The sequence below is a fragment of the Hemiscyllium ocellatum genome, chromosome 20, assembly GCF_020745735.1.
Source record: "Hemiscyllium ocellatum isolate sHemOce1 chromosome 20, sHemOce1.pat.X.cur, whole genome shotgun sequence".
NCBI classification, from domain to species: Eukaryota; Metazoa; Chordata; class Chondrichthyes; order Orectolobiformes; family Hemiscylliidae; genus Hemiscyllium; species Hemiscyllium ocellatum.
The window spans coordinates 7556211-7580784 of NC_083420.1; the positions used below are offsets into that span (position 1 = coordinate 7556211).

At 43.4% G+C, this 24574-nt stretch overlaps 1 protein-coding gene across 1 annotated transcript in view; it reads left to right on the top strand.

Moving 5' to 3' along the window:
* Positions 1–20850, top strand: part of tdrd5 (tudor domain containing 5) — a 35772-nt gene extending 14922 nt beyond the window's left edge. The window contains exons 6-14 of the mRNA XM_060840943.1: positions 8887–8943; positions 9862–10015; positions 11653–11777; positions 13210–13412; positions 14791–15003; positions 15699–15765; positions 17875–18075; positions 18523–18705; positions 20800–20850. Coding sequence (XP_060696926.1) covers positions 8887–8943; positions 9862–10015; positions 11653–11777; positions 13210–13412; positions 14791–15003; positions 15699–15765; positions 17875–18075; positions 18523–18705; positions 20800–20850 — 1254 coding nt within the window. The remainder of the gene's footprint in view (positions 1–8886; positions 8944–9861; positions 10016–11652; positions 11778–13209; positions 13413–14790; positions 15004–15698; positions 15766–17874; positions 18076–18522; positions 18706–20799) is intronic.
* The last annotated feature ends 3724 nt before the right edge of the window (positions 20851–24574 follow it).

Genomic DNA, 24574 nt, shown 5'->3' on the forward strand with positions numbered 1-24574 from the left:
TTTCTAACTTCCACCCATACTGACTCAGCATATAAACCTTCCTCAACAACCTTCATTTCTGTAGCTGTGATGCACTCTCTGAATAGCAATGCTACACCCCTTCCTCTTTATTTTTTTCCACCTCCCTGTTCTTTTTAAACGTTCTAAGCTCTGGAACATCTCGCAACCATTCCTGTCCCTGTGAAATCCATGTCTCCTTTATGGCCACAACATCATAGACCCAAGTACTGCTCCATGCTGTAAGTTCATCAAGTTTATTTCTGACACTCCTTGCATTAAAGCTGACACACTTTAACTGATCCCTTTGTTCCATCACATGAAAAACTTCCCAATAGATTCACTACATTCTATCACATCCCCATATCTAACTACCCCCCCCCTCTCAGATATGTAGCTCTGGTTCCCACCCACCAGCCAAACTAGTTTAAAGCCTCCCGAATCGCACAAGCAAATCTCCCACCCAGGACATTTGTGCCCCTCCAACTGTCCTTCATGTACAGGTCAATAGACAATACGTGCAGGAGTAGGCCATTCTGCCCTTCGAGCCTGCACCAAAATTCAATATGATCATGGCTGATCATCCTTAATCAGTATCCTGTTCCTGCCTTATCTCCATAACTCATGATTCCACTGTCCTTGAGAGCTCTATCCAACTCTTTCTTAAATGAATCCAGAGAGTGGGGCTCCATTGCCCTCTGGGGCAGAGCATTCCACACAGCCACCACTCTCTGGGTGAAGAAGTTTCTCTTCATCTGTCTAAATGGTCTACCCCATGTTTTTTTATATAGATATTTTTATTGGGAATTTAACATTTTGACAAATTTACAAAAATAAGCAGAATTTTCAAGCACAAACCTTAATATAAAAATAGATCTTAAATATATAATCATCAAAATTCAACTAATCCACAATCATCCAGAGTGTATAGTTGAGTCGCTTACATCCTTCGAATAAGAGAAAATGTTCTCTAATACACTCATAACAGTATGATAAAAAGGAAGTTATTTCCAAACAATAAGAACAAAAAAAAATTAAACATGTTTGAATGGAGATCTTCCCCCTTGTTCTCAGGGGGCCTTACTACCTTTCCAACGTTCCACCATATCCTCTCCCAAACAGTGTCCCACCCTCAACCCGGGCGCTCCTTAATAGGATTTAGATATAATACCGAGCTAGAGTTAACAGTGAGCGCCGCACCCCCACCCCTCCCCACCCATACCTGAGTATATCTGCTAGCATCAATGCCACGTACAAACACACATAACTATAAAATTACAACTCCAACAGATTACAGTTAAGTATAATAACATAGCAAGGAAGACAACCCCGCTCCCAGAGGCAAAAGTAAAGTAGAATAAAGTATCCATTTCTCCCCACAGAGTGTGAGAGAGGCAAGCCAACATAAATTGTCTCTTACGATTTATTTAACCGAGTCTAAAAGTTTCTTGGCCTCTTCCGATGATCTAAAATTATACTCGGATCCTTCGTGGGTAAAGCGTAACGTCACTGGGTAGCGTAAGGTGTATTGAATATCAAAGTCCCTTAAACATTTCTTCACCTCATCAAACGCCTTCCTTCTGCGTGCCAAAGCCGGGGAGAAGTCCTGAAATAACATAATCTTGGATCCTTCATGAGTCATAGCTTTAGGATCCTTTCCAAGCTTGCTGGAGGCATCCAGGAGTATCTGCATCTCCCTATAACTCTGCAGCCGGAACAGGACCGGGCGTGGGCGCTGGTTTGGGGCAGATCCGCGTACTGCGACCCGGTAGGCCCACTCCACCCTTACCCGGTCAGTTTCAGCCCCCAGGTTTAAAAGCTGGGGCAGCCATCGCTCCAGAAATACTGCTAACTGTCCTTTCCCTTCTTGTTCAGGGAGGCCCAGAAGACGGATATTCTTTCTCCGATTTCTATTATCCAGGTCATCCATGTAGATTTCAAAGGCCCGGACTCTCTGCTCCAGAGCTCGCACCTGTTCTGCAGCTGTTTGTGCTGCAGCCTCGGAGGTCGTGGCCTTTAGTTCCGCCCCCTCCACTCGGCCCTGTAATTCTCCAATAGTTTGACTCTGTTTCTGCAGCTTTTCTTCGAATGCATTCCATCTCTGTCTGGATTCTGCGATGAAATTGACGAGTGTCGTCTCCAGCCTGGCAATCATCTCTTCAAGGCCTGTTTTTACATCAGCTGCAGCCGGAGGAGGAGAGGAGGGTGGGGGAGGGGTCTTTGTTTTCTGAGAGCTGCGGGGTCCCTTTGATTTACTCATTATCCACTCAGTATTAGACTATTTAAATATAATTGCAAATGTGTTGCTGGTCAAAGCACAGCAGGTTAGGCAGCATCTCAGGAATAGAGAATTCGACGTTTCGAGCATAAGCCCTTCATCAGGAATAAGAGAGAGAGAGCCAAGCAGGCTGAGATAAAAGGTAGGGAGGAGGGACTAGGGGGAGGGGCGATGGAGGTGGGATGGGTGGAAGGAGGTCAAGGTGAGGGTGATAGGCCGGAGTGGGGTGGGGGCGGAGAGGTCAGGAAGAGGATTGCAGGTTAGGAGGGCGGTGCTGAGTTGAGGGAACCGACTGAGACAAGGTGGGGGGAGGGGAAATGAGGAAGCTGGAGAAATCTGAATTCATACCTTGTGGTTGGAGGGTTCCCAGGCGGAAGATGAGGCGCTCCTCCTCCAGCCGTCGTGTAGTTGTGTTCTGCCGGTGGAGGAGTCCAAGGACCTGCATGTCCTCGGTGGAGTGGGAGGGGGAGTTAAAGTGTTGAGCCACGGGGTGATTGGGTTGGTTGGTTCGGGCGGCCCAGAGGTGTTCTCTGAAGCGTTCCGCAAGTAAGCGGCCTGTCTCACCAATATAGAGGAGGCCACATCGGGTGCAGCGGATGCAATAGATGATGTGTGTGGAGGTACAGGTGAACTTGTGGCGGATATGGAAGGATCCCTTGGGGCCTTGGAGGGAAGTGAGTGTGGAGGTGTGGGCGCAAGTTTTACATTTCCTGCGGTTGCAGGGGAAGGTGCCGGGGGTGGAGGTTGGGTTGGTGGGGGGTGTGGATCTGACAAGGGAGTCACGAAGGGAGTGGTCCTTGCGGAACGCTGATAGGGGAGGGGAGGGAAATATATCCTTGGTGGTGGGGTCCGTTTGGAGGTGGCGGAAATGGCGGCGGATAATACGTTGTATGCGCAGGTTGGTGGGGTGGTAGGTGAGAACCAGTGGGGTTCTGTCTTGGTGGCGGTTGGAGGAGCGGGGCTCAAGGGCGGAGGAGCGGGAAGTGGAGGAGATGCGGTGGAGGGCATCGTCGATCACGTCTGGGGGGAATCTGCGGTCCTTGAAGAAGGAGGCCATCTGGGTTGTGCGGTGTTGGAATTGGTCCTCCTGGGAGCAGATGCGGCGGAGACGAAGGAATTGGGAATATGGGATGGCGTTTTTACAGGGGGCAGGGTGGGAGGAGGTGTAGTCCAGGTAGCTGTGGGAGTCAGTCGGTTTATAATAGATGTCTGTGTTGAGTCGGTCGCCCGAGATAGAAATGGAAAGGTCTAGGAAGGGGAGGGAGGAGTCTGAGACAGTCCAGGTGAATTTCAGGTCGGGATGGAAGGTGTTAGTAAAGTTGATGAACTGTTCAACCTCCTCGTGGGAGCACGAGGCAGCGCCGATACAGTCATCGATGTAGCGGAGGAAAAGGTGGGGGGTGGTGCCAGTGTAGTTGCGGAAGATGGACTGTTCCACATATCCTACGAAGAGGCAGGCATAGCTGGGGCCCATGCGGGTGCCCATGGCAACTCCTTTAGTTTGGAGGAAGTGGGAGGATTGAAAAGAGAAGTTATTCAGGGTGAGGACCAGTTCAGTCAGTCGAAGGAGGGTGTCAGTGGAAGGGTACTGGTTAGTGCGGCGGGAAAGGAAGAAGCGGAGGGCTTTGAGTCCTTCGTGATGGGGGATGGAGGTGTACAGGGACTGGATGTCCATAGTGAAAATAAGGCGTTGGGTACCGGGGAAGCGAAAATCCTGGAGGAGGTGGAGGGCGTGGGTGGTGTCCCGAACGTAGGTGGGGAGTTCTTGGACTAAAGGGGACAGGACCGTGTCGAGGTATTGGGAGATGAGTTCGGTGGGGCAGGAGCAGGCTGAGACAATGGGTCGGCCGGGGCAGGCAGGTTTGTGGATTTTGGGCAGGAGGTAGAAACGGGCGGTGCGGGGTTGTGGGACTATGAGGTTGGAGGCGGTGGATGGGAGATCCCCTGAGGTGATGAGGTCCTGGATGGTCTGGGAGATGATGGTTTGGTGGTGGGAGGTGGGGTCGTGGTCAAGGGGGCGATAAGAGGAGGCGTCCGCGAGCTGGCGTTTGGCTTCAGCGGTGTACAGGTCAGTGCGCCAAACTACCACCGCGCCTCCCTTGTCTGCGGGTTTGATGGTGAGGTTGGGATTGGAGCGGAGGGAGTGGAGGGCTGCACGTTCTGAGGGTGAGAGGTTGGAGTGGGTGAGAGGGGTGGACAGGTTGAGTCGGTTGATGTCACGGCGGCAGTTGGCTATAAAGAGGTCGAGGGCGGGTAGGAGGCCTGCACGGGGTGTCCAGGTGGATGGGGTGTGTTGGAGGCGGGAGAAGGGGTCGTCAGAGGGTGGGCGGGAGTCTTGGTTGTGAAAGTAGGCACGGAGGCGAAGGCGGCGGAAGAATTGTTCAATATCTCGCCGCGTGTTGAACTCATTAATCCGAGGGCGTAGGGGAACGAAGGTGAGGCCCCTGCTGAGGACTGATCTTTCATCCTCAGAGGGGGAGATCTGGAGGGATGGTGTCCGGCAAGGCTGGGAGCTAGGACCTGGTGTGGGACTGGAGCTGGAGCTGGAGCTGGGGGCGGGGTTAGGGGCGGGGACAGAGATCGAAGTAGGGGCGGAGTTAGACGTGGTGACGTTGCTCGACGTGGGGGCGGGGTCATGCGTCTGCTAGGACCTGGTGTGGGACTTCAGCAGCTAATTAAGATTAAAGAAATTTTTTGGGTGGTTTGGCAAGTGTGGTGGGGGCAGGAAACCCACTTTTCCCAGGTTTTGGGAAGGGCTCTGTAGACTCAGACTTGCTGAGTCGCCGCCATCTTGGATCTCCCACCCCATGTTTTTAAGCTGTGTCCTCTGGTTTGGCACTCGCCCATCAGCTGAAACATGTTTCCTGCCTGCAGAGTGTCCAATCCTTTAATAATCTTATATGTCTATATCAGATCTCCTCTGTCTTGTAAACTCAAGGGTATACAAGCCCAGTCGCTCCAGTCTTTCAGTGTAAGGTAATCCCACCATTCCAGGAATTGACCTTCCCCAGAAGGTATCCCAATGTCTAAGTAACTGAAGCCCTCTCTCCTACACCAGCTGCGCAGCCACGTGTTAAGCTGCAGTCACTGTCTGTTCCTCACCTCACTATCTCGTTACATGGGGAGCAAACCTGAGATCGCTACTCTACTCGTCCTGCTCTTCAGCTTCCAACCTAGCTCTCTGCAGTCACTTTTCAGATCCTCAATCCCTTTCCTGGCTATATCATTGGTGCCAATATGTATCACGATTTCTGGCTGCTCATCCTACCCCTTCAGAATCCTATAAATCCGATCAGCGACATCTTGGATCCTGGCACCAGGGAAGCACCATACCTTCCGGGAGTCCCATTCCTGACCACAAAATCTCCTGTCAATCCATCTAACTACTGAGTCCCCTACCATTAGCGTTTTTCTATTCTCCCCCATTCCCTTCTGAGCCTCAGTGCCAGAGACCTGACAACTATGGCTTTCCCCTGGTCGGCCGCCACCCCACCAGCAGTATCCAAAACGGTATACTTATTGCTGAGGGGAACGGCCACAGGGGATCACTGCTCTATCTGTTGGTTCCCTTTCCTCCCCTGACTGTAACCCAGCTATCCTTATCCTGTGTCTGAGGAGTGACCACCTCCTTGTACATTCTCTCAATTTCTCCCTCAGCCTCCTGGGATGATCCGCAGTTCATCCAGCTCCAGCTCTAGTTCCCTAACTCAGTTTTCGAGGAGCTGGAGTTGGGTACACTTGCCACAGACGTGGTTGGCAGAGACATGTGTCGTGTCTCTCGCCTACTACCACGTTCTCCAGGAGGAACGTGCAACTGTCCTATCAGCTACTCTGAAAGCCCACACAGGACTAAACAAGGAAGAGAAGAAAAGAAAAAGCAAATGAGAAAACCTGAAAACGTACTGAGTTTACAGACCCTTCCATAAAGTTAGAGGTGGTGGGTCGGAGGGAGGCCCTCCGGTGTAGGGTCTCCGGTTTTAGATCTCACCCACTTAAAGACTTCCCAGCAGCCCTTGTTTCTCTCCACACTCTCTCCTTGCCACTTTGTTCAAAATGGAGGCCCGAATCTCGGGCTAAGTTTCTTTTCAAGTGGGAAAAACCGACTTACCGGGCAGCCCTCGTTTCTGTCTGCCCTCTCTTCTTCCCACCTACTCATGCATTTAACCAGATGCATCTTAAAAGAATCTACCATGCCTGTCTCTACTACCACTGCTGGCAACGCGTTCCAGGTACCTACCACCCTCTGTTAAAATACTTTCCATGTGTATCCCCCTTAAACGTTTCATCTTTCACCTTGAATGTGTGACCCCTCGTTATTGAATCCCTCACCTTGGGAAAAGGCTTATCTCTATCCACCCTGTCTATACTCTTCATGATTTTGTAAACCTCAGTCAGGTCCCCCCTCAATCTCCTTTTTTTCGAATGAAAACAATCCTAACCTACTCAACCTCTCTTCATAGCTAGCACCTTCCATACCAGGCAACATCCTCGTAAATCTTCTCTGCACCCTCTCCAAAGGGTCCACATCCTTTTGGTAATATGGCGACTAGAACTGTACACAGTATTCTAAATGTGGCAGAACGAAAGTCTTGTACAATTTTAACATGACCTGCCAGTTGTTATACTCAATACCCCATCCAATGAAGGCAAGCATACCATATGCCTTCTTGACCACTCTATCCCCCTGTGCAGGGTACAATGGACCTGAACTCCCAGATCTCTCTGCTCATCAACTTTACCCAAGGCTTTTCCGTTTACAGTATAGTTGGCTCTAGAATTAGATCTTCCAAAATGCATCACCTCAAATTTTCCTGGATTGAACTCCATCTGCCACTTCTCTGCCCAACTCTCCAATTTATCTATATTCTCCTGTATTCTTTGACAGTCCCCTATGCTTTCTGCTACTCCACCAATCTCCATAAAGTTAGAGGAGGTGGGTCTAATCAGACCAATAATGCCCTCTTCCAGATCATTTATGCATAATACAAACAATAATGGCCCCAGCACTGATTCCTGTGGAACACCACTGCTCACCTTTCTCCATTTCGAACTGCTCCCTTCAACTACTACTCTCTCTCGCCTGTTGCTCAACCAGTTCTTTATCTACCTAGCTAGAGCACCTGCACACCATGTGACTTCACTTTCTCCATTAGTTTACCATGGGGAACCTTATCAAATGCCTTACTAAAGTCCATGTAGATGACATCAACAGCCCTTCCTTCATCTACTTGATCACTTCCTCAAAGAACTCTGTTAAGTTGGAAAGGCAGGATCTCCCCCACACAAAACCATGTTGCTTATCACTGGTACGCCCATTCTTTCCACATATAAATAGATTTTATCCCTCAGTACCTTCTGTAGCAACTTTCCCACCACTGACATCAGGCTCACAGGTCTGTAGTTACCTGGAACATCCCTACTGCCCTTCTCGTACAGGGGGCAACATTCCTCCAGTCCTCTGGCACCTCACCTGTATTTAAGAATGTTATAAAGATATCTGTCAGGGCCCAGCTATTTCCTCTCTTGCCTCCCTCAGCATGGGATAGATCCCATCTGGTCCTGGGGGTTTGTCAACCTTAATATGCTTTAGCCTACCCAACACATCTTTCTTTGTTCCTTATATCAACGTGATCCAGAGAAAACAAACTTCTATCTCTAATCGCAACATTCATCATGTTCCTCTCCTCAGTGAACACTGATGCAAAGTAATCATTGCGAATCTCACCCTTTTTCTCAGGTTCGACACACAACCTTCCTTCGTTATCCTTTAGTGAACCAACCCTTTCTCTAGTTACCCTCTTGCTTCAGTTAATTTTCACCAATATGAATATTTGAATAACTAGGCTTTCAGAATGCTCTGGATTAGAAAGTTTAATCAGAGTACTCAAGCTTTCAAAATACTCCCAAGAGTGCACTATGTATTTCCACTTAATGAATGTTGCATTGTGATTCCTTTAGAATAGAATATAAATCACAGGATGTAATATTGAGCCTGCTGGCTCTTAGTATTCCATGTGGTACATTTGAGGACTTTGTTGTGCATTTCTAATTGCCATATTGCAAAAAGAACACTGGAAAATCAATCATTTATGCCAAACATCAGACACTTGATTATATAGAGACCGTAGAAACTGAGGTAGGTTGCAGTAAAGAAGAAATCTTGGTGGTAACCAAGGTCCTTAAGGGTAATAGCTGTTTGAACCCTGATAAGTTGTTTACCCTTGCACTGAGACACACGTGAGAAGGTGCGTGGACATTAGAAAGCTATTTCATGGGGAGTAAATGTTTAGAATGGTCTGCCCAGGCAAATGAAAGTTTGAGGATATTAATTTTAAAACTCATTAGACTTGAGTGCAGCCTGGTGTGTCTCTATCCTGTCCTGTCATTAATTGGCTTTGATATGCCTCACTTCCCTGAGCGGTTCTTTCTTTTGGATAGAACTATAACTGATGTGAAATTTTGAATGATGTGTGGAGACCAACAGCCACAAGCTTAACTGACTTCAGATTAGTTTAGCTACAGTCTAGGAGTAAAAAGCTTTTTAAAAGTATACTGTTAGTTTAGCCCCACATATTGTATCTAATTTCATCTATTTTTATGTTTAATTTTAGACAGTAGCACAACGACCTGATGGGTTATTGGCATCCAAACTCCCTACAGAATTCAAGGTAACTCCAGGAGTCATAAATATGTGCAAGCAAACCATACGTTTGTGCACAGGTACAAGAGCCACGGCAATTGGGGTGGATTAACAGTTCTTCCAATGAAGCATATTAGAATTTTTAAAAGTGCCAGTTGAGAAGATTGTTTGGACATGAATAACATTTTTTGTCCTTCATTCCATGCTAAATAATGTTGGATTGTAGCTGAATTGAATTTTTAAAGTATACTTGCTTTTAAATGGGTTTCAGAAGATTGGAAAAGAACAGAGAGATGTCTGTGGAATAAAATTGTCTTTGATTTTGGAGCTGAGGAGAACTTTGAGAGTTTGCCGATCTGAAACCTGCCTGGCACCTCACTTGCTGGTGTGAGTTAGCTGAAATTTTAATGGGAATGTAACATTGTAAGGTGATGTAAAAATGCTGCATGAAATTTTACAAATGAACAAATCATAGTAATGCCAACCATTTTTGCTGTTTATTTCCCCTACCATTCTACCAGATGTTAATTGTTTATCACCTGGATCACCAAGTTTAATACTGTTACGAAGAAAATCTGAATTAGCCTTCTGATTCTAGAACATAGAGCATAGAACAATACAGTGCAGAACAGGCCCTTCAGCCCTCGATGTTGTGCTGATCTGTGAACTATTCTTAGCTCGTCCCCCTACACTATCCCAAAATCATCCATGTGCTTATTCTATGTATGGAAGATGGAAAATTCAACATGAAAGGTTACTCCAATGTAAAAAATTTAATGTGCAAGGGGTGAGATGAGGAGCACCTGTGGGGCTGAATCTAATGTTGAATATTGCTGATTGAACATTTATTGGGAACCCACAATATGGGTTTAGTATCTTGTGTGTAAACAGTTACAAATATTAGGGAATGTCTTAATCTGAAATCTGTGGTTTTCTTGCTTTGCAGAATATTTTTGGAATGGAACTTCCCTTGAAAGAATTGGGCTTCTATAGTGTGACTGAACTTGTTGGTGCATTAAGTGATACCCTCCATGTGGAGCGTGACTCTGTCCATCAGGATTGGCTAGTCTTTGACATCCGACACCACAAGTTGCTTCAAAGTAAAAGACTAATAAAGTACTGTTTTGTTTCTGTTCAGTTATAAGATAGCCACCTTTCAGCAAAACTATATCCCAGAAATTCTCTAAGGATTCCTGTGAGCATATTCATTGTTCTAAATTCCTACAGATTTATTGTTTTTTTCATAAATATTAAAATGTTTATGTATTCTTCCCTAACCTTTTTAGCATAGGCTTTTAGAATGTAACATTTGAAATACCCTGGGACTGGTATTAATAGACTTGTGAAAGCATTACAGTGTGACAACGGGTAGGATTTCCCTTCCTATATCACCTTCATACACGTGAGAGATGTTGGATCTTTTGTTTGGTATTACCTTATAGTTGCAGTGTTGATAGTGATTTAGTGTCATTCTGCCAACTGTAAGGCTCCAAATTACATGTCGGGGCAATTTTAGTTGAGTGCCTTGTGGGTCTGTGCCTGTTGCAAAATGTCATATTCAATTAGGAATGTTGCACCAAAGTTCTAAGTATGTGGGAAAGGGAAACAATTAATCACACTGTAATATCTTGGGCTAATCTTAAATTGACATTCAGACATCCTGTTGGAAAGGAGGTGGGGGTTGTTACTGCAGTTACAAAGAGGATAGTGGAATTGAGACCATGGGCAGATCGCAAGAATAGGAATGGATCGTTCAACCCATCTGGCTGTGTGGCCATTTCATTTCCTGTCATTTTCCCACAAGATCTCATAATGCTGTTCATCTCCAGAAATCTCTCCGTTGAACCTGCCCAGTGATGACATGCCCCAGCCCGCTGGAGTAAAGAATTCCAAAGATTCAACATCCTCTGAAAGAAGTTGTTAGTCCACATCTCAGACCCTTATACTGAGGGGATGACCCACGGTTTTCAAGTCACGAGGCAGAGGAAATATCTGTGTCAATCCTGTCATGCCCTGTAAGAGTTTTGTAAAGTTATTGAATAGTGGACAAGGGTTCAAAGATCAGATGGCCTACTCTTCTTATTCGGAAGTAATATGCATGATCTGAATTGAGTGGTGATCCGTTGGGTTCACCCCATTGTTCGAACATTGTTGTATCCTCCAGCTCTGTCTGGTCATCCCTGTTGTAACCTGTAATCATGAAGCCTACCATTATGAAATGCAAACAATGCTGGAGAAACCCATTGAACTTAGCAGCATCTATAGAAAGACAATTGAACTGTTTCGAGTCCAATATAAATTTCCAAAAGACTCATGCTGGACTTGAAACGTTAACTCTGTTTTACCTCTCCAAAGATGCTGACAGGTCTGATGGGTTTCTGTACTTCATTTGCATTCATGCCTAATTAAAGTTCATTTGATCTCCCCCTTTTGAAACTGATATGTTACTTGCTTCTGAGTAACCTTTTCTCTGAGCTAAATCAACCTGGTGGAGCATCTTCAATCTATACCTTTTCTCAGTATATAAATTTAATTTCCGTTTGTATTTTTGAATGCTAGGATAAACCCATGTCCTAGTCTGGGTGCCAGCATTGCGCACACTGCTGCAAGTGGAGCTGCATTATTTATAAAACAGCAGATATGCCATGTGAGATTAGTATTAAAACATCTTTTTAGTGTTTTTGAATACAAGCATTCAATGTTTTTTAAAAAGATGATATATTTTATCCTTTTCTAGAGGAACCTGAACCACAACTCAACAAAATTAATGAGTTGCTGTCTGCAAACCAGGAACGAGCAATTCTTGCAGACAACCAGGACTCTGAAAAGAATTTCGATCTTAAAACAATTAATGAGGAAACGGTGAGGATTTAAAGTCTTTTTAAAATGAAATTTTATTTCAGCTACTTATTTTTATTATTCAATTTTTAATGCTCCTTCTCTAATCCAACGTTGGGGATTTCTTGCAAGGGTTGCAACAAATGCTGTTTGTCCCTGATGTCGCCGTTTTGATGTCAATTCATGCTCAACTATGTTGGTAAATTAATTAGTAAATGCGGAAACGTAAAGTGGATGTTATAGTCAGTGCGGCTTGAATATAAGAGTTGAAGCTTCTCGGGTGGAGGATTTCAAAGTGAGTTGTCAGTTGGAAATTTCCTTACAGTCTGGCGAGTACAGGTTAAAAAGCACAATACTGCCTGTCAAAGATTGAATTTTAAAACTCAATTTAAATTCTGTAGAAAGTCTCCATTGTTTTAAATGCTTCTCTTATAGGTAATTTTAGAGAAAAGAGCTGTCAGGAAGAGGGAATGGGAGATTGAGGAATGCAAGGTGACGACAATGCTAAGGCAGTAGTCTTTTTATAAAAGAAGCTGCTGGCAGAAAGTCGGGGTATGAGGATTCTGCTATCTAATTGCAGTGAAGTGGAGCTCAGGGCCTATTTTCTGAGTTGTAATACGCAGCATCAAATACATGCTCAGGAAGTTACAGCATTTGGGAGATCGAATAGCCTTCTTCAGGAGTGCACAGGAGGATAGAAACTCAGTCCTCTGCTGTTAAGGCTTATGGCAATAAATTGAAAGGTCCAATGGATCTTGGCATCCAGTCCTTTACACAGACCATTTTGGCTGAACATCTACCAGGATTCAGGCATTCCATCTAGTGGCACATCAACCAGGTGTATGTGGCAAATTTGAAAGGGAAGCTGAGGATCTTCCTTCTGGAATATATAAGTGTCAATTCGTACCTCTCCACTGCTCAGTATATGTAACTGTTGATGGTTCTTAACTCTCCCAAGGCTTTCTGTTCTTCTTATCACTACCATCTGGCAGCACTGTGGCTCAACGGTTAGCACCGCTACCTCTCCACTCTAGGTACCTGGGTTTGATTCCACACTCTGGTAACTGTCTATCTGTGTGGAGATTGCATGTACTTCTTGTGTCAATGTGGGTTTCCCTGGGTACCCTGGTTTCCCATAGTGTACAGAGATGTACAGGCTAGGTGGGATAGCCATGTGCAATGCGTGGTTACAGGAGTAGGGTAGGGGGTGGGATGCTCTTTAGAAGGTCAGTGTGGACTCAGTGGGCTGAATGGCCTTCTTCCACACTGTAGGGATTCTATGATCTAGGATGATCAGTAAATACATGGCTAAGCATCACCTGCAGTTATCCTCCAAGCCTCTTCCCCATCCAGTTAAAGATGAATATTTTCCTGGAATGGGGCAAAATCTATGAAAATTAGTCCACAAAATGACGAGAATAAGCCTTGGTTCACAGTTTGTTGTCCTGTTATACAGGTTGCGAAGAGATCATACCCACCAGAAGTTGAGATTCCACCAGATGCCATACAGGATGGTAATCTCTACAAGCTACCACAGCTCGAGGAAAATTCCTTTGTCTGTGTGTTTGTAGAAAGCGTGACTTCACCCAGCCAGTTTTATATTCGTTTGTATGGGGATTTCACCTCAATGATGCTTGAAGATCTGATGATTGAGATGAGGTACAGACTTGATAATCCATTGGGCTGGATTTTACCACAAACTTCAGGAATGCGATGTTGAAACCAAAAGGGGGCCTCAAGCCTGTACTTGCCAGCAGTGAGAACTGCATCTGCAATTTTTTTATTACTGGCCACTGCCACATTGTTGTCTTAATAAATAGAGTGGGTAAGGCCTCTGCTGCACACCCAGACAGATGGCAACTTTGGAGTCCCACTGAGAGAACTGGGCACTACTGCAGTATGTTGATTGCCACAATGGTGTCTAAACATTGATCTGTAAAGCATTGTGAAAATGAACAATCTTGCCTTGCAAGTCCAGACAGGATTCTCCCCTTGTGGTTTTGTGTTTGTGGCACTGTTAGTAGAGTGTGGAAACCTCCTGACTCTAACCCTGCCCACTTGTTGCACAGACACCACCTTGGTTGAATGAGTGGCCTTCTCACACACTTTGGGGATTAGCTGTACAGGCTGTAAGATGCCAGTATGGCTGCAAAAATTACCTAATTGGTGCTTTAACAAGCATAAATTGGCTGCCTGCTCTACAGAGACAGAAAGCTATTAACATGGGTTAACATAAGCACAAAAACATAAGATAGAAATAGTAACTGTGAATTATCCCCTTAACTCCCCACTTTAATGATGAGGTTGTCATTGACTTTCTGAACCATAATTAAAATGCAAGAGTCAACTGCTGCGAGTACAGGGACACCATGACTGGGGAATAATTTTTTTTTATCTTGTTCCTGGATGAATCATTGAGGAATATTGGAAAAGGAGTCCAGAATTACGATTTTTTTTCCCTGTGTCGAAGTAGGGAAGCACTTACTGCATTAACTGGTTGCTTTCTGGTAGATCCTGTGATGTTTGTTCCCTTTGTGCGACCAAGCTTAGGGAATACAGGGTCCAAATCTAGTGCTTTAATTTGACTTTTGGTAAAGGGTAAATGGCAATGAATTGAGGTGGTTATATTGCAAATCTGAATTGGTGACCCTGTTTTACCAAAGCAAGTGTTTGTCACCCCTGATTTGCAAATACATTTTTTACGGTTGAACAATACATATTAAAGCATGAAGGCCACTCCTTTGCTTTGGAGAGGGCCAAATGATTGAACAATCCTTTTGTGTTTCATGTAGCTGTTTTCCAAGCCCTTCCTACCATTGTTACCTACAGGGAATGTAAGAGGAGAACTCAACAGTATTCTAATCATAAACAGACTAGACTCTAGCCTTTTTATTAACAAAAGTTTGTGGTTGAGTTGATCTTGAATTTGTGAATGCATATAACGTTCAAACCAAGTGGAACTGGAAATTCCAAGAATTATCATTCTTAAACAAGACATTGTTGGGCTATGTATTAATTGTTGTTTTATCCTTTTCAGACGTTGCTATTCCTATGAGGAGGTCTCTGAACGCTACATGATGCCAGATTCATTTATCCAACCAAGACAAGTGTGTTGTGTGCGGAACCCTGACGATGTGTGGTGGTATCGTGTCATTATCCATAGGGTGCTGGATGAAAAACTAGTGGAGGTGTACTATGTTGACTTCGGAGATGTTTCACCTGTGGAAAGATCTCTACTAAGATTTCTCAAGTAAGCATTCTTTTTATGTGGTTTACCATGTCCCGCATCTAGTTTAGGTTCTGCCTATCTCCGGTCTGGATGATTTGAGAAATCTAGTTTTTCTTTAGGGAATGGAGCTACATGCACACTTTGAAGTAGGTCATCTCACCCTGCAGTAATCTTGCTGTATTGGCTCGGGAGTGTTCATGTTGAGTATCCACTGCCTAACATGATCCATGAGCAGTAGGAACCATCGTTTGTAGGGAACAAAATCAATGGAAAAGTTTAATACAAATTCATAAATCTCCATGTATGTAAAACACAAATAAGGAGCAAGAGTGGTCTGTTCAACCCTTCAGATGTGCCTGCCATCCAACAAGGTAATAGCTGATCGGATTGTGGCCTGAACTTCACATTTCTGCCTCAACCCTAAATACTTTGACTTATTTGTTAGTCAGATCTTAAAGCTGTGTCATTGTGATTCAGATAGGTGTAGCTTTGCTTGAACCTGACCTCAGTGTATGGCTCCAGAAACTATGTACTGAAGTAACCTTCCATCAGTGAATTCGGACAATGTGGACGTGAGCTGCATCTGCCATTTGTAAACCATATACCAGAGCTTACAAACATAAGTGGTATTTTGTGATTTCAAAGGTTTTCTCAAACTAAGGCCTGAGATACATACCTGTAAAGATTCATAAATTGTTTCTCTTGTTTTCTTTTAGATGTTGTCATTCAAAGCTTCCCGCCCAAGGGATTCCCTCAACACTTATGTGGCTACAACCAACTGAGGTAGGGCAAAAGGCCAATGTTACTTGAGTCAACTTTGCTGATGTTTTAAAATTGAAACCCACTGAAATTTCTCTTGGACTAGTTATGGTAGGCTTTATTTAAAGGCAAGTGTTCTAATTTATGTATCACTGGTTTAATTCCAATTGCAAATATCCATGGCAGATTAAGTCAGAAATCTAATTTTATGCTGAAATTGAAGTCCTTCATCTACCAATTGATTATTCTGTACTTTCCACCATTATCCTAAAAGTTAGGATGCAATGATCACTGTGTTTTAAATGTTTGCTCACTGTCATTTGTCACTTACACATTTATGATAGAAAATGGGCATTTATAACTAGTGTGTGTCCACATTAATATTTTTGAATATAGATTTGTTTTAATAGTTCATTTATAGGAATACTTTGCTGATGAAGTATATGCTGTGTTTTTGTGGAGAAATGTAACGTTGAATTCTCTTCTGGTATCTTATGTTTATGAATGGTTAGCAGGTGCACCTTTCTAATGATAGGGACATTACTAATATGTAATAAACTGGTTTTTATAACCTTCAACTGCAGTGAAACTATCTTCTGAAGGAAACTCTGCTGTCATTGCAGAGCAGATTCAATGAGCTGAATGATCTGATCTGCTTCTGCTCCTGCATCTCGTCGTCTTGAATTCTCACCCTTGATTAGATTAGACTTAGTGTGGAAACAGGCCCTTCGGCCCAACAAGTCCACACCGACCCGCCGAAGCGCAACCCACCCATACATTTACCCCTTACCTAACACTACGGGCAATTTAGCATGGCCAATTCACCTGACCCGCACATCTTTGGACAGTGGGAGGAAACCGGAGCACCCGGAGGAAACCCACGCAGACACGGGGAGAATTCAGTGATTTCTATCACCAGTACATGGTCACACATATACTGGCTGTCTTTTTTTTAATCCTTTCTTTTGGCCAACTCCTTTTAAGTTTTCCTTTCTGTTTTTGTGTGTTGCTTTACTGTCAGCAGTTGCCTGCTGAGCTCTAATGGGGCGGAATGGTGTGGGTACTGCATCCCTTGGGAGGAGCCAGGGTTCACCCTTTTTTTTTAAGAAAGCTTCCCAAACTCTGAAACTAAACATTTTCGTTGCTTTTGTTTATGGGTCATTTGGACAACATATTCATCCTTTGTTAAATATCACAAAATTCTGCTTATTAGAATTAGCTAGAAAGCGCATCAGGATAGATCACCAGTAAATAACAACCCCATGGTGGACATGCCGGCTGAGGACCATTCGGTAAGGATAGGTGGAAAACTTAGCTAGCCGACCACTCTTCCCATCATTCAGGTGCCTTTATCCTGAGCTGTACCTTTTTCATATAGCTCATTCAGGATCAGCTGATCTCTCTGTGCAGCACTCAATCTGCTGAATGAATCCAGGAGAGAAGCGCTGGTGTTGGTACTTGAACAGAGATGAAGAAAGATTCAAAAATGATTTGTCATCAGACCAATGCCAGCCGTTGACTTACAATTATACGGTGTGTTGTCATATAACATCCTCAAGACGAAACAAAAATATTTGATAACAAAAGCCAATAACTCCAGCTCAAAATTATTCCTTGAATAACATCAACAGAACAGTGTGGGCGGCACGGTGGCACAGTGGTTAGCACTGCTGCCTCACAGCGCCAGAGACCCGGGTTCAACTCCTGCCTCAGGCGACTGACTGTGTGGAGTTTGCACGTTCTCCCCGTGTCTGCGTGGGTTTCCTCCGGGTGCTCCGGTTTCCTCCCACAGTCCAAAGATGTGCGGGTCAGGTGAATTGGCCATACTAAATTGCCCGTAGTGTTGGGTAAGGGGCAAATGTAGGGGTATGGGGTGGATTTCGCTTTGGCGGGTCGGTGTGGACTTGTTGGGCCAAAGGGCCTGTTTCCACACTGTAAGTAATCTAATCTAATCTAAACAGTAGTTTAGTTATCTGCTGTCATTATTTGTTATTTTGTCATTCAAATATTTGATAATTGAATAAACGCAAGTCCTTGTTTCAACCAGTTTCATTTTCTTTTCTCGAAGATGTGACACCTGTGAAGTGTGATGTAGCATTTCATTATAGAGATTTAATTCTCCCTTTTTGACAGGATGATTGGAGCATTGCTGCCAAGAATCAATTCCTGAGATTCTGTGGAAAACAACCACTGGTGGCCCTGACATGTGGATATGTTGAGGATGTGCTGCATTTGTTCCTTTGTGATACCTCTACAGATGAAGATATTTACATTAATGATGTCCTTAAGAAAGCAGGTCATGCCATGCCATGTCTCTCAAACAGTGCCTCTAAGGTACAGTCGAGTGCCAATGTAGCAAGCACATTGCAGTTTACTGTCTTGAAATGTTCCAGGTGTTTGAAGTGGCCCTTTTGAATTCCACTGACCCATGTGTCATTTCATGTCTGAAGTAGTGATCAGTGGACTTGATGGATCCGCTTGCTGTTTGACCCTATGCTAGGGGAGAGATCTGAGACAGCATTCTGCCTCTTACATATTATCCTTGCCTCAAAATGGCAAAACAGACGTTTTTAGAGAGCAAACCTTTTTTGCTAGTTCAAGGAAATAACACATTGGAATAAAATATTAGGGGTTATAGTACTCATTTTAAAATTAGTAGACAGACTCAAACAAATTTAGACATTAATGAGCAAGAAAATCCTTGTTACCAGCTTTCAGTGTATCTTCGTTGAGCTCAAATAAGCTGCAGGATGTTTAATTTCTTTTTGGCTTTGACTTTAGGGATTTGGGGACTTCAATCCAGCTGCCCTGTATTTGAAATCAAAGCCAATTTCAATGAAAGAGATATCGTCAAAAATTAAGGCGTGCCCACCAGCCCCACTTGATAGGAAACTCAATTCCATGATAGCAGAGGAGAGTGACAAAAAATCAGACCTCCCAATATATGGAGAGAACAATGAAGAGGTGAGTTAATCTTCATTGTGTTGTGAAATATTGCAATATGATTGTGAAAGTAATAGTCCCTCAAACCAAGTCAAGACCACATCTGTTATTTGGGTTTGAATGCAAAGGGGTAACAGGACCTAGGTAGGGGGTGACCAGAGGAACCAAAGGGGAGAGGATGCTTTTGAGATTAGAGGTGTAAGTGTAGTGAGGAGGTAATCTAAAGGCATATGGAAAGGTTCAGACCCATATCTGGAAGGAGATGGGGAATGGAGGAGAGAGGAATAGGGGAGAAAGGGTTTGATTTGGTTTACTGAGAGCTAAGATTCTTCCATGGGTAGGAAACTGCACTGGATCAGGACCCAATTCCATGTCTGTGTAGGTGCATCCAAGAAATGGGAGGGTAGTTTTCTTCCTAGATGGGTAATTATAAAGTTATGGATGGAACTGAGTGTTTTCAGGTATAAAATATGAGCTGAGATTTCTCAGCAACAAACCCAAACGAACAGACAAAATACGACCAAAACCCCTGGCCACTCTGCCCTGAGAAATCGGTGGACTGTGTTCATTGGGTACCCATGCTTTTTGAATACACTGTATAGGTGATTTTCCTCTGCTCTGTGTAGTTCCTCTGTGCTCTCCACTCTCCCCTACATCAAAGACATTTCGGAAATGACAGCCAGACTACTCAGACCCCTTGGATCATGGTAGCCCACAAACCCACCAACGCACTAAAACAGCTAATGAACTTGAAAGACCCTATACAGACAACAAGCAAAACTAATGTAATTTACAAAATACCGTGCAAGGACTGTAACAAACACTATATTGGACAACAGGCAGAACACTAGCCACCAAGATACATGAACATCAACTAGCCACAAAACAACATGACCCTCTCTCACTAATATCCTTATATACAGACAAGGAAGGACACCACTTTGACTGGGACAACATATCCATCCTCGGACACGCCAAACAGAGACATGCATGAGAATTCCTAGAAGCATGGCATTCCAACCGGAACTCTATGACCAAACACGTTGACTTGGAGGCCATTTACCATCCTCTGAGAAAAAGAACAAGAAATGACACCACCAACCCAAGGAAACCCAAACATATAAATAGAAAGCAGGAAACAACAACAGTGCTTCATCCGGAGGCTCACTGAAGATATTACCAAGTATGGTAACAAAATGTCTGAAAATGAACCATCCAGCTCAACGAGGAAACCTACACCCATTGGTAGTGATATTTCAAGAATCACTGGAGTTAGAGAGGGTTCCAAAGGTTTGGAAATTCAACAATATAACATCCCTTCCAAGAAGGTCTGTCGGCAGAAGACAGAAAATGAATATGTCAGTTAGTCTGACCTCAGTCGTTGGTTGGATTTTAGAGTCCATTATTAAGGACAAGATTGTGTAGTACTTGGAGGGTACATTGAAAATAAGAGGCATGATGAAACTCTGATGTCCTTGCATACCAGGTGCAGCAGTGATGAAAAAGGCAAATGGTATGTTGACCTTCATAGCATGATGATTCAAATACAGGAGCAAGGATGTCTTGCAACAGTTGTACAGTTGTAAGATCGCATCCACAGTATTATCTGAGAAATTATGTTCTGGCTATGGAGAAGTGAAAGAAAGATTTTCCGGACAGATTCCTGGAATGGTGGGTTTGGTGTATGAAGAAAGATTGGATTGTTTAGGACTACATTTGCTGCGGTTTAGAAGAATGTGGAAGGATCTCCTAGAAACCTATAAAATTCTAACAGAGCTCGACAGGGTTGGTACAGCAAAGTTCAGTACTGGGTCCACTTTTGTATTAATAATTTTGGATGAAAGTATGAGGCATGGTTAGTAAGTTTTGACGATACCAAAATTGGTGGTATAGTGGACAGCAAAGTAGGTTGTCTAAGCTTACAAAGCCTTGGTCAATTGGATCAATGGGATGAGGAATGGCAAATGGAGTTTAATTTGAATAAGTACAAGACATTCCATTTTGGTCAAACAAACAAGGGCCGGACTTATACAATTAATGGTAGGGCCCTGGGTAGTGTTGTATAACAGAGACCTAGGGGTTCAGGTACATAATTCTTTGAAATTTGTGTCACAGATTGACAGGGCGGTTAAGAAGGTGTTTAGCATTGCTCAGACCTTTGTGTGAAGGCATTGGGATGTTATGTTGAGGTTGTTCAGGACACTGGTGAGGCCTATTTTGGAGTACTGTGTGGAGTTCTGGTCGCTCTGCTACAGGAAGGACATTATTAAATTGGAGAGGGTTCAGAAAAGATTTATCAGAATGTTGCTGGGACTGGAGGGTTTGAGTTATATGGATAGACTGGGACTTCCTTTTACTGTAGTGTAGCAGGTTGAGAGGTGACCTTCTAGAGGAGTTTATAAGATTGTGAGGGGCATAGATAAGGTGAATAGTAAGGTCTTTTCCCTAGAGTGGGGCAAGTTTAAAACTAGGGGGTATATTTTTAAGGTGAGTGGAGAAAGTTTTTAAAAAAGACATAAGTGGCCACTTTTGAACACAAGGTGGTTCATGTGTGGAAGGAACTGCCAGAGGACATGGTGGACACAGGTGACGTTACAACATTTAAATGACATTTGGATAAGTGCATGAATGGCAGTTTTTGATATGGGCCAAATTCAGGGAAGTGAGGCTATTTTAGTTTGGGAATATGGTTGATGTGGACTAACTGAGCCAAAGGGTCTGTTTCCATGCTGTATGACTCTATATAACTAGTCCATCAGGCCTTGACATCCATAATTGTCATTGAAGATAATGTTTCTATTACTCTGTCAGCTTTAATAATGGAGTAAAAAATGAGGTCTGCAGATGCTGGAGATCACAGCTGCAAATGTGTTGCTGGTCAAAGCACAGCAGGTTAGGCAGCTGCCTAACCAGCTTTAATAATGGGACAATTTATTCTATAAAGTTGACCACTCACCACAGTGCCTTAAAATATGTCAATTGCCACCTATTACAGACATGTATAATTCTGTACTCACAAACAACCTTTAACAGAGAATTTCTTTCACAGGATTTTGAATCACTAATCTATGACTTGCCATATTTGGAGCCATATTCATTTTGCTCTGTTACTCCAGTTGAAGACAATTATAAATTTTTGAAGACGTCTGTACTGGGAGTGTCTGAAGAGGTTGAATATAATGAGCTCCCAGCACTAGAGGTGGTGGTGGAGGAAAAGCAAGTAGGTGTTTATCAGAAATTAGAATTGATTACTCTAAATGTGCTAATTGACAACCAACCTGAGCACACTGCTGTATTACAAAATGAGCTAATGATGGCTCAATGTGGTGTGCCAATAGAGTTAACTGGTTTCTATTTGTCACAAGGCATTTTACATGCCCAGATGTTATAAAAACAGATTTTGTAGCCCTGAAGAGTATTTGCGAATTATGTAAAAGTAGAGTTAGAAAAGTCTGCTTATTACATATGTTAAGAGGTTCTTAGTATTTGCCCAAGATGAAACCATTGCAACATTTAAAAGACATCTGGATGGGTATATGAATAGGAAGGGTTTGGAGATATGGGCTGGGTGCAGGCAAGTGGGACTAGATTAGGTTGGGATATCTGGTCCGCATGAACGAGTTGGACCGAAGGGTCTGTTTCCATGCTGTACATCTCTATGAAGTTCCAAGGTTTCATTATCCCTTTCACTGGTTGTTCTGCCTGTGTTACTCTCACTGACTGTGAAGCCACTGGAAATCCTGTCCCCCTAGTGTTCATGCCACCAGATTCACAAGTCCCAATCTGCACACCCAATAAATTTTTTTTTAGATTAGATTAGACTTAGTGTGGAAACAGGCCCTTTGGCCCAACAAGTCCACACCGACCCGCCGAAGCGCAACCCACCCATACCCCTTACCTAACACTACGGGCAATTTAGCTTGGCCAATTCACCTGACCCGCACATCTTTGTGACTGTGGGAGGAAACCCACACAGACACGGGGAAAACGTGCAAACTCCACACAGTCAGTCGCCTGAGTCGGGAATTGAACCCGGGTCTACAGGCGCTGTGAGGCAGCAGTGCTAACCACTGTGCCACCGTGCCGCCCATAATCTGTGTTAAAGTAATAATAACAAAGAAAAGGTTATTTTTAATGTATCATTGCTCTAAATTGATGAATATGACCTTCAATAAGTGCATCTCCAAAGTGAGATTGAACTGAGTGAAGAACCTATTACGTTTGCAAACATGCCAGAAATTATAGCATATGACCTAACATATTTCGCATGATGTAGATGATTATTGTCCTGCTTGGATTTGAGGAGAAGGTTACTCTTCCCAAAAATTTATCTCTCACACAATGTAGGTGGAATTATGTTCCTTTGTTTTCTGTTGGGATGTTTCTTCTAGTTATTTGGATAAGATGAAAGTGCTAGAATTAGGCAGACTTTGAAGACACAAAAGGTCATTTGACTTCACAACCCAAAGTCTTTAAATTCAGATGATGCTTTGTGTTTCTTATGACAAAATATTTTAGATTGAGTAATGGTCTCTGTACCTGAAGTGGGTAATAATGCGTAACTCTGTAATACAAAACATTTCTTGACATACTGGTTTGAATTACTGTACTTCTTGATGAAGAAGTGATCAAAGTTTACCATATGTTCATCTTGTTATTTACTCTGTCTGTAATTCTAGCAGGAGCTGTGCTGTGAATCATTGAACAGCATGGATCGTCTGGAAAATTCAGAGAACAAGTTAAAAACACAAGATGAGTTCTATATCTCTATTATTGATACAAAGCATTGTGCAGAGTCAGGTAATGCAGAAATTCCAAGTGTGTATGACAAGTCTGGTGAGTAGAGCAATCTATTATCAAAGTACATTGGAGAATTGGATATTTCTGAACTGAGCAGTGTTCTTTATTTGAGAGATGAAATATTATAGAATTTAACAATTGTGGGCCTCAGCTATCTTGGAAATAATACAATGTGTGGGAGAGGACTGATCATCAGCAAGATAAAATCAGCCCTACTGAATGCTGTGAAATCATAACATTTTGTAATAATTTTTAGCTTCACAAATGGCTTTGCAACTCTCCCAACTTGGCTGAGTTGGGAAAGGCACTGGAAAATATGGCAGTAGGCCATAATAGACGAGAACATGCATGTTAAATTCCTGGTGTGCTGCCAAGTTGGCTGATCTGAACTGGAATTACAGTGGAAGTACGAGAGCTTGATTTTCATATGCTTATAATATAAAGGATAAAAATTAATCCTGGATCTTGTTTCTGCCTGATATATAAAGACATCATAAAGTATATGCATAGAGATGTTGAATAAGATCTGCCTTAGTAGTGATCATCACAGCATAGAGTTATACAGCACAGAAACAGACCCTTCGGTCCAATCAAATATAATCCCAAGCTAAACTCATCTCATCTGCCAGCTCCTGGTCCGTATCCCTCCAAACCTTTCCTATTCATGTACCTATCCAAATGTCTTTTAAACATTTGTAATTGTACCCAGATCCATCACTTCCTCAAGAAGTTCATTCCATATGCAAACCACCTTCTAACATTTTATTTGTTCCTCAGGTCATCTTTTAAATCTTTCTCCTCTCACCTTAAAAATGTGCCCCAAGCCTTGAAATACCCCTCCTAGGGAAAAGACAACTTTCATCAACTCTATCTATATTCCTCATTATTTTATAAACGTCTGTACCTCTCAACCTCCTACAGGCCAATGAAAAAAGTCCCAGCCTACCCAGCATTTCTTAACAATTTAAAGCTTCCACATCTTGGGAAATATGGTCTATGCATATGAGATTTGCATATGAGAATCAACCACTTGGGCTGGGTTTTGTAGCACACTTAGTGATAGTTGAACAATACTGCCAAATGGTTGGAA